Source organism: Catharus ustulatus, chromosome 2 (genome assembly GCF_009819885.2).
Source record: "Catharus ustulatus isolate bCatUst1 chromosome 2, bCatUst1.pri.v2, whole genome shotgun sequence".
In the NCBI taxonomy this organism is placed as follows: Eukaryota; Metazoa; Chordata; class Aves; order Passeriformes; family Turdidae; genus Catharus; species Catharus ustulatus.
The window spans coordinates 57,444,137-57,454,787 of NC_046222.1; the positions used below are offsets into that span (position 1 = coordinate 57,444,137).

At 41.3% G+C, this 10,651-nt stretch overlaps 1 protein-coding gene across 6 annotated transcripts; it reads left to right on the forward strand.

The window, feature by feature from the left end:
• The first annotated feature begins 103 nt into the window (after positions 1 to 103).
• On the forward strand, positions 104 to 10,310 carry CKAP2 (cytoskeleton associated protein 2). Of its 6 annotated transcripts, none has more exons than XM_033052060.1 (9): positions 104 to 176; positions 1,736 to 1,823; positions 2,603 to 2,681; positions 4,385 to 5,196; positions 6,129 to 6,294; positions 6,799 to 6,966; positions 7,514 to 7,586; positions 8,303 to 8,693; positions 9,498 to 10,310. In XM_033052060.1, exons 1-9 carry the CDS (start codon positions 116 to 118, stop codon positions 9,727 to 9,729), a joined length of 2,070 nt encoding a protein of 689 aa, XP_032907951.1. In that variant the 5' UTR covers positions 104 to 115; the 3' UTR covers positions 9,730 to 10,310. The 6 variants fall into 6 exon arrangements, with proteins under 6 accessions (XP_032907951.1, XP_032907953.1, XP_032907957.1 ...); XM_033052062.1 differs by having other exon boundaries at positions 2,606 to 2,681; XM_033052066.1 differs by lacking the exons at positions 104 to 176; positions 1,736 to 1,823 and adding an exon at positions 2,152 to 2,172 and having other exon boundaries at positions 2,606 to 2,681.
• Positions 10,311 to 10,651: the final 341 nt, after the last annotated feature.

Here is a 10,651-nt window from a genome sequence, read left to right on the forward strand (position 1 = left end):
TCTCTCCCGGGGAGCGGCGGGAGGGCAGCGCCGCCCGCCATTGGCCAGTTCAAGCCCCGCGGCCGGGCCAATCGGGGCGGCGCCCGGCCGTTCAAACGCCCGTGGCGCGGCGGTCATGGCGGTGCGCGCGGCTCCGCGGCTCCCGGCTACCCGCAGGTCCGAGCCTGCATTCCGCGGTAAGGCCGAGACACTGGGCGGGGATCGGGGCACGGGCACTTGGGCACCGAGGGGCAGAGCCGCTCCCCGCCGCGGGCCGCCTGCTCGCTCGCCCGCGCGGGGCTGAGCGTTACCGGCCGCCGTTGCAGCCTCGCGCGTCGCCGCGGTGGGTGTAGGAGAGCCGGTGCGAGAGAGGAGTCCCTCGGTCCCTCCGGACAGAGGAAGGGGAGGGCAGGCCCTTTAGGCGAGGTCGGAGACGGGGCAGGTCTTGGTAGCAGCGCTGTTGTAGTCTTAGGGCTTGCGAGCGGGCGTACGAGACTTCACCTTCCTCTGGCAGGGCTGGTGCTGGTACGGACCCCACCCCATCCTATCCCATCTCCTGCCCCAGGTAGGGCTCCTGGGCTGGACGCCTTCCCTCGTGACAAACGGGACGCCCTGGCGTTAAGAGCATCCTCTTGAAAGCCACAAGTGCTGCGCCGACCCAGATGCGCGCTCTTGTGCTTATTTGCTTTCTGACCAGTTCGGCTTCTGCAAGTTAAGCAAAGGACTTGCCTTGGTGGGGCTTTGCTGTTTGTGCGGGGGGCGCTGAGCGGCGCTTTTGAAACAGAAGGTGCTGGGGAGCTCTGGGATGCCCGCCAGGCTCTCTGCCGTGCAGCAGCCCTTGGCAGAGGCACGGCTGCTGTACGAGCTGTGACAGCTCCCCCAGGAGCAGGCGATGGACACCGCCTTCTGCACGCTTCGTCCCGAGAAGGGGAGGGGCTGGGGAAGGGGCTGGAGCACAAGCCGTCTGCGGCTCGGGGTGTTTAGCCAGGAGAAAAGGCTGGGGGAGATCTTACACCCCCCCCGACTGCCAGAAAGGAGGGTGGAGGCAGGTGGGGACCGGCCTCTTTTCCCGGGTGACATGCGACAGGACAAGAGGACACAGTCTCAGGCAGTATCAGCGGAGGTTTAGGTTGGACGTTAGGAGGAATGTCGTGACGGAAAAGGTGATTAGGCATGGGAATGGACTGTCCAGGGAGATGGTGGAGTCACCATGCCTGGAGGGACAGTGACAGCTGTTCTTAGGGCCTTTTCATGCTGGCAGTAACACTCCCGGTGGTCTAACATTTGCACAGAGGTCTGAGTGACAGTGGAAGAGAAGCAAGTGACTTTACAGATGGTCACTTGTGTTCACATGCATGGTGCTTTTCATGTGTGCTATACTGCTACTGCCACAAGTGAAAAGTGTGCTTGCTGAACCAACAAGCACTATATGAAATACTGGACAGGCATACAGAAGATAACAGCAAGCCTGACTTCTTCATGTCACAAAATTGTGTTTCTTTTAGCTTAATACAGCAAACCAGCCATTTTGTGTAACTGTCAAGTTAGATTCAACCATCTCTTGAATATTGCCTTTCTCAAGAAATGCAACAATGTGTAAGGCATTGAGATATGAAAATGAAAGATTTCTTAATCCTTAGTGTCTATCTTTTGTAGTGTCTTCATGCTTTTCTAACTGTATTTCCTTCTAGACTAAGAAAGTTTAGCACATATATTTTAGCTGAAAATGTAACAAGTCTTTCTTAAAACCTGCTAGAACAAAGACGACAGAAAGTCGAAGAATATCTATCAAGAAAGAAGACTTTTTCTGGTGTGCCCATTCAAGAAAACCAGGCATCGATCAGGTAGTATTTCTGCTATGGATTACATTCTCATATTTTCATATTTACTAATGTTCCTTCTGTTTCATCTCAGCTGGCTTCTGTAAGATCCTCTGATGCAAAGATACTGTTTGCTAACTACAGTATTCATTTTCAGTCACATGCAATAGTGCCACATCTCTTATATAACACATCACAAAGCACCTGAGGAAGAATTTGGATTTGTAACTTCAAACTGAGATGTTTTTCTTCTGAGTTGTTAATACATTTTCATAGTTGCTAGGAGACAATACTGGTCTTGGTGGTTTTGTAACTTTCTGGGTAGTCTGATGCCAGCTCTGCCTGACTGAAGGTTTTAGAACCTGTCAGTGTGGTAGGAACTTCATGTCCTTGTCCAGACTTGCCTCAGAATGGCCTGGACTCTCATGATTGCAGTGGCTGAGCTTTAGCTTCTTGTGCTATTCCCCCTTTCCCCTCAACTGCAGCATTTAGAGACTTGGCCTTCTGTACCAGATGCATCAGATCTGACAAGTTGGTACTCATTCTTAAACATGAGAAGCTACACCTGCAGTGAACTCTGTTAGACAGCTCTTTATGGTGCAAGAAGGGATGCTTTGCACCCTGGATTCTGATCAGTGGTTGCTTAACCATTTGTTTTCCTTGGAGAAGTAGTGGAAGCTAAACAGAAATGCTTCAGTATGGGTACATTCTGCAGACTGCCAACTGAAATGTATGAGCATCCTCTAAAAATACATTTGTTTGTTGCATGATTTAAGATGTCTTTTTTTTTTTTCCTTTTTAAGCAGTAGCAGAACTAGGAGAGCAACTGCCAGTAAACTGCAAGATAAGTTGCAGCTCCCAACATCTCCCAAGCCAGAAATGGTAAGTTTTTGACTGATACTTAAATACTGATGTCACTCTTGTTTCTATGGTGACAACATTCCACTCTTTTAAATCTATTTATGTTGTATGACTTCCAGAGCATGAGAAATTTGCAAGTGCAGAGGTGTGGTTTGTTAGAACTTTATTAAGTCACTGCTTATTATATGTTTTTTTTGGAATTGTGTCATATTATAGTAGGAAATGGATCATATTTATATTCAGTTTGTACCCAACAGGAGAGAGTTAAAGAGGATGCCATTATCACTGAAATAACGCTTAAATTTTAACAACCTTTCACGAGAAAGAGGGGTTTTTGATACATTTTGAGTCTTTGGGGAAGACTTGAAATCTGAGTAAGGTCCTCTGTCAGAGTAAAAAATTTACTGTTACTTGAAATAAATCCAAAACAAAACGCACTGTTGAGTGTGTATGTTTTTTTCAGTGGAGTGCTGGCAAAACTAATGTAATCACAAGTAGATGCCAACATCTAATCAGAGTTTAAGGGAATGTATTCCCTGTATCGTTTCACATCAACTTTCCTGGAATTAAGATGCAAATAGTTGTGCTGCTTAGAAATAGCAAAATAGAGATTCTTCTCCAGTACTGTTCTCAGGGAAAGGTGAGGAAAAAATAGACATAAGACCTGTGTTCGTGTTAGACAGTTTAGAGTGTGGGTTTCAGAGGATTTGAGATGTGGAGTTATTTGAGGAGGAAAAGCAAAAAACTTCAAAACTGAATGTTAAGGAGAAAAATTGAAATAGTAAGAACAAGTGTTTTTTTCAGAAATTTCCTGAATGAACGTATATTTTTCTGTGTGTCTTGTGTCATTTAAACTATGTAGTTTCTTGAAATAACAGTCCCGGACTCAATTGTTAGTTATGCAGGCTCTGTCAAATCTAACTACTAAGCCTCAATGACAGACCAGGAAATGAGACACTGTAATTTTCTTTCAGATGGCATCTTAACTTTAAGGAAGATGTATTTGAAGTCTGCTCCTTCAGACTTCCATGTGTCGTTCACATGTTTTTTTCCCTGCCTTTGGATATTTCACTCTTCCAAAAGCTGCTGCTTGGACAATGCTGAATTAGTTGCTGTAGAGCAACACTTTTGGAGGAAAAGGCTAAATTCCATTTTTTGTGAGAGGTTATGCTGAGAACATATGGCTGAGAGTTTCAGTAAGGCCATGTAAAAACTGATGTAACTATTCTCAACTTGCAACATCCTATATCTCAGTAGTAAGAAAAATTCTCTTCTGGTAACATCTCCTAGTGTCCTAATTACTATTTTACTCACTACCTTGTGTTAGTAGATTATTTACACTAAGTGGAGGAATGGTGCTGCCATTAAGTGATGAGGTATGGAGATACTACTCTTGACTATATACAGCTTAAAGCAAGTTTTTCCTTTATAACCCTTCTAAGGAGGTAATTTGGGCAGCTTAAAGCCAGCAGTTGCTTTTAAGAGTTGTATTTCTTACTTCCAAGGCAGAATTTAAGCAATTTTTGATTTTTGATGTGAATTCTGCAGTAATAGTTGACAAATAATCTACTCAATATTTATGCATTACTTCCGTAGGCACCTTTCAACTGGCATTCACCATTAAACACTTTAGTCCTGTAAATCACTGGAAACCTCTTTAGAAACAAGTAACTTGCAGCATGAACATACCTCTAAACATTTCCAAAATTTGCTTTTGATTTCAGGAAAATAAAGAGAATGCTGATAAAGTGTCATGGGACCAATCAATTGCAAACTCGGAAACAAATGTTACTTTAAATGTTTCTACAATTGCACTGACAAATGACATATCAGGGACAAACTGTAATCTTGAAAATCAAGCTCCAAAGAATAAAGTTGTTGATATAAAATCTCAGCATGCATCACTTAGCAAGGCTTTCTTGGAAATTAAAAGAATTAAAGAGAGGCATTTGGCAGCAGAAAAGCAAAATACAACTATTGGTGTACCAAAGAAACCAGCTCTTGGCAGGTATCGTGGCAAAGTTATCCAATCCAAGATAAATTCTTTCTGGAAAGCAGTAAAAACTGAGGAGGAAAAGAGTTCTTTGCCAGACAAGAAGCATTTTCCTTCTGCCACCAAACAAACAGCAAATCTTTTGTCCACGAAAAGCTGTAATGCAGTTCTGAAGACCGTCAAAGTCTCAAACAACACTAAGTCTGTAAAATCAAATGATGTTCTGCCATTTCACAGCAAACCATCTGACAAAGCTGCTATTAACTCACAGTCTGGTCTGAAGAAACAGCTGACGTTTGCTGTGGCACCAAAGAAAGTAACAGTCCCAAAAGTGGTTGGTGGAAGGGGACCACAGCCACTGAAGGCTGCTTTTAGCAATCCTGATGGCAAAGTGCGGGCTGTGAAGAAACGTACAGATTTTTGTAAAGATGCAAGACCAGAAGCTCCAGCAAAATCATCTTCTGGTACAAAATTGGGACAGAATTCTAAAACAAATGATGACAGAAAATCTATTCTGCCAAAAGAGTCAGCAGAAGAAAGAAGGTAACTAAATTGCTGTTGTAGCTTACTCTTGGAAGTTATTCAGGCCTTTTTCCCAAGAATAAAGACAGCATATTAGAACTTAAGGTTTAAACTGAGAAATCAGGATTCAAACTAATTGCAGGAGCTCTCCAGGCTTACAACTTTTCCTGTGCAGTTAAAAGACAGATGTTGCTGGAGCTGTGTTTTTTTACTCTAAGTGTTGTGATAGCCTCAAGGATGACAGATAATCCTGTAAATTCACATGCATGTCACAGTTAAAAAAAAAAAAAAAAAATCGAGGCAGGATGTATATAGGTAGGAGCATCTTTACAGACTGGAGGAGATAACTTATCAATGACACTTTTCAGTTTGGTGAGTGCAGCTTAGATAATGGATGGGATTATGATTCACAGTCTAGAAATTACTTAATATTCTTTATAGAGCTCCTTGCAGTAAGTCACATTTACTAAAAATTGGTGGTCTCTGGGGTGGTGTTGAGACGCAACATTAAAACTGAATTTCTCTTCATGTTGTTTTCAGATTTTATAAATTGTGTGATAGGGTTGTTTTGGGCTGTTCTCTACACTTTGTCTTAAGATACTAGCTTTTAGTTTTCTGGTTTGGAGGGGAATGGTGACACAGATGAATAGAAGTAATTTTACCTTCTTTTGAGAAGGTAACCTTAGGTAAAGTAAGTCTCTTGTTACAGCTGGAAGGGAAGAGAATTGAAGTGTTTTAACCTGGTAGATAACTAAAGCAGACAGTAATATGCATAGTTCTGAAATTTCCATGCAGGTCTAAAAGGCACCTTTATTCCTCTTGGAATTAAAGAAAGAAGACTCAGACTACCTGGCATGTCTATCTTGTCATGACTTAACCTAATTAGTGTCAGTCAATGTAAAAAGAAACGATAAAACATCTGTCACTTCAGCTAATAATGTTCCTAAATGCAGAGCTCGCCTGGATGAATGGAGGGCATCTAGAGGAAAAGTGATGAGACGACCTCCTATACATGCGCTTCTGGGACCCCATTCTAAAAGTGAAGAACAGGAATTCTCTGCTGCTGAAACAGAAAAGGTCAACAAGACACTAAGTGAATGCCTGCAGTTAACAGAACAGGTACTTGGACCCCTGCCTGAGTTCTGATCATGTAGGTCCTGACAACATGAAAATCCTCTGGGTATGTTGCACCCCTGTGAATCAGATACAGGAGACTAATTGTTCCCCAAGTTAAGCTATATTATAGCTTTTGCCAACAGCTGAAGAAATTACTCTTTACTAACTTACTGAGCTACTAAATAAGTATAGGTGATAATGGTAATAATACTAATTGAACTATAATGTAATGAGAGTAGCTAGAAAAAATTAACCTAAAACAAGTTTGCATTTGCAGAAACTTGTCCGTACTTCTGAAAAAGTCTGTTTCAAGTAGTTCTGAAGATGCCTGTACATCTTGCTACCCCTTCTACTTATAATACCATATAAATAACTATAATTTTGAAGTATAGGTGAATGACAGTTCTGCCAAAGAAAAAACCCTTGCTTTCTAGTTCAAAAGCAGCAAAACTACAGCACCTCAGTGTGTCAAATGCACTTAAATCTCTATTTTTGTGTTGATATTAGGGACAACAAGGTGATGAAGTACGTGCCATGTTGGAAGATCTGATGCTGAGCATTCCTGGGGTTAAAAAGCTTGCAAAATATTGGATCTGCTGCATGCGTCTTGAACAGATGGGTCATCTTGGAAAGCTTATCGCTGTCTATGAGGATGCCATTTTGGCAGGAGCAATGGTAAGCAACTCTTCTTAAAATTTGAGATTAACAATTAAAAAGGCATAAAAGTATGGCATGTAAAATACAACTGCTGCTTTTATTAAATACCTTTATAGTAGGAGAGCCACATGACCTACCTGACCATAAAAATAATAGGTTTGGTTTGCTCTGTAACAACTGTAGGTCCTACTTTGAAGAAGAAAGGTTTAGGATCATCAAATTACCATATGATGCTCTGCCTAGAAGGAATTAAGGACTGAGATTTCTAGTACCACTAGAAATCTAAAATAGAACTTAATTTTACACTTAATGTTGGACTTCATTTCTATGCTTTAACATCAGCAAGATTTCAGAGCATCAAATACATCTTTAGCACACCAAATACTGAAAATACAGGATTCACTTGTGTTCTGACTTAAGTCTGAACAGCATTTAATAAAGGATTTGTAATGTGAACATCATGTGGTCTGCTCCATTTTCCCTGTAACTGTTACAACAATCAAATAAGCTGAGATGATATTCATTTTGGAATTGTTTTTCTAAAACAGTACAACTTTTTTTTCAGCCCAAAGAGGAACTGCGACACACACTAATAGATACAATCAAAAATACTGAAGGTCTTCTTAACTCTGTCAATGGTAAGTCTGTCTTTTCTAGTTATATGTCTGACTTGACAGGCAACACAAGCTGTTTAAGCTATTTGTACTGATATTAAATTTTAATTAATGGAAAATTTTCCATTATTTTATACTTGATTGTCTTTTTGAAAACAGTCTTCGTTAACCAAATCCTTTTCAACAGTGGGCATGTTAAAATGATTGGAGATGCTCTTGTATTCAGACTTGTTACTTTATCAAAGCTGTCGTCCAGCTGTTTCAGCCTGATAATCAAAGAGTAAGTAAAGATACTCTTGTGATCTAAAAATCAGTGCCTCTGACACAAACTCCTTCACTGCCAGAAGCCTAGTTGTGTTATGGCATAGTGTCAATTGAAGGTAATTTTGGAAGTGAAGTAGCTATAAATATTTCCCTTCAATGTAACATAAGCTGGTAAGTATCTGAATCCAGAAACTGGCTGAAACACCTCTTGAGAGTTCCTGCATTTGAAAAGGAAGAGTATGACTTCTCAGTCATACTGAGGATACTCAGTATGTCTACTTAGCGTGAGCCTTCAGGCTGCAGGTTCTTGAAGGTGGCTAAAATAATCAACAACTTAAATTGCTGTGGCTCAAAATCCAATGCCTACTTAATTTTTATTATCATGTAAAGCTCTAAGATTTCAGATAACTCTCTAAAAATGTTTTTTTTATTTGTAGCTAATTGCAAGTGTACTTTCTTCAATGTTTCATTTTTAGGGGGATCAGTGATAGAAGCTCATTTAAGTGAGGTAGTGGAAGTCAGCAAGGAACCAAATTTGTCTGTAGAGCCAGTTCAGGAAACCTTCAAAGATCTCTGCCTTGATGATGACAAAAAAGAAGAAAGTGATAATAAGAAGGAAGAGACAAGCAGTGAAGTTACCAAAGGAGAAGAAATTGATTTAGACTTAAAACCAGGAGGAGAGACCTTGCCAAAAAAGAATAAAAAGCACAAGGCGAAAGAACGGGCAAAAAAGAAAGCAAAATGTGAAAGAGAACAGAACAAGGATGGGATAAAAAATACAACCCAAGCAATTAATTCTCCTGAGAAGGAGAATGACACATCTTATTCAATGGGATGCAACCCTCCTACCACACCATATTTGGAAAGGTAAGATTACTTCAGGTAACCATGGAAAGACTGTTGTGTCTAAAATAACTGTTTGTGTCCTGTTAAAATAGGGAGGCACTGCATTTATGAATAGTTAATTAAAGCTCTTAAGAACCACATTTTTAGGATTGCTTCCTGTTCCTTCAGAAGGAAGTATTTTTAAGTAAGCTTCTCTGTTTAGTCTGTTTTGCTTTTTGAATGGCTCACTACAGAGTAACCAGACTTTTGTGGCAGAGACCTAAATTTCTGAGTTAGGATTCCCTCAGTTCTGCAGTGAGCTACATAAAGAGAAAGATGTCTCCATTCCTCTCCTTGTCAAATGTAGGTAAGGTGGTATGTCATATAACACAGAATCAGCGAACAAGATGTAAGTGGCCTGTAAAGATTATTTTAACTGTATCTTGAGGTAAAAACCTGGATAGTAACCTCACTACAAACCAACTAATATTTATGGCCAAAAGCTTTTTTTTTCTTCTAAGATGGTAGACTTAGGGAAGTTGTCCTCAGCTTTGACATCTGATGGAGATGTAGTCGTGGCAGCTGTCTACTGTCCCTCAAAGTGGGAAGAAGCTTTTCTTGAGAACCCTTTTCAGGAGGTTTTCTGGGTTAAAATATTTTGCCCAAGAAAAGATTTCAACATCTGTTTTGAAATGAATGAATGGGAAGGGACCTGTTTCCTTTGGCTATGGGAATGGGAAAGAGTTGATTAGGAATCCTGATTTGCTGTTTCTGCTGGTTGCTGCAGAGGCAATTTGTATGATGGTGTGCCTATGTTTAGTGTTTTTGTTTTTTTCTTTTCCTAAGTGTGAAGACACATCCTGAGGCAAATGACAGTGCTAAAGATCTGAGCATTGTAACTCCTTTGCGATATTCTCAACGCATTCGGGAGAAGATGTGCAAGCTGTCTGATGCTGTTAAAGATCAAGATCCATGTGTCTCTTCACTTGAGCAGCTGGGAGACTTGGAATCAAAAGCTGTGTTTATCCACATACAGAGCCATGCCCTCCAAGAAACAAGTGCTGAAATAGAAGAGTAAAAGTAGTGCTACTGCTACAGGGGGCTGTTTAAGATTTGATAGCTTTTAGGGAGAGTTGAAGGGTACTTGTTTTATATAGCTTTGAGAAAGGAGCTGTCTAAAACTTTAAGTCTGCCTGAATCACTAAAACTTTTAAGTTTCTGCCTTTTCAAAATTGTAATAAGTCTGTCCTGGTTTAAGTACTAGGCTAAGCACTGTCTTTATGTTGACTGTGTTTCATTAAATTCTTGATTAAGGCCTAGGTATAATCCTTCATGTTAGTAGTTTAAAGGAGTATATTGCTAGTACCTACTGTTTTCTTGTTGCAATTCCTATGGATTCCTTAGAAACACACACTCTTTTAGTTTAAGAAACCAAAGTTATGTAGGTGTTTCAGTAATGCAGTGTCTACTCTGACAAGCCTTTAGCTTTGAAAACTGAAGCCAGCTAATAAGGTGTGTTGCTGAATTTAAACTGTTCTATATATTTTAGGACTGTTTTAATAAGACTAGTTACTGAGATTTGTTCATTATCAAGTAATCGTAGATAAGGTCTGATACACTACTTACTATGTGACAGTTTTTATGTTGGTTTTTATTAGTCTGTACTGTGCTATACTTATTAAACTCCTCACTTGAGTTGCGTTTGTTCGTTATTTCAAGGTCAAAGCTCTTTAGTCCGTTCTTGAAAGTGAGCTGTCAAAGCGGAACGCTGCCGTGTTTCCCATGTTTCCCGTGTGCCTGGCCCCTGTAGCGCAGCAGCAGCAGCGCCGGGTTCTCCATGAGCACCCTCCCGCCAGTGCCGTGGGGCGGGCGGGGCCAGCGCTCCCGCCGTCCGGCCTGGGATTCAGCGCCGCCTCCCTGCCCCATCCTCCGGCCGGGCGTGGGCAGCCCGGTGCCAGCGCCGCCTCCCTGTCCCATCCTCCGGCCGGGCGTGGGCAGCC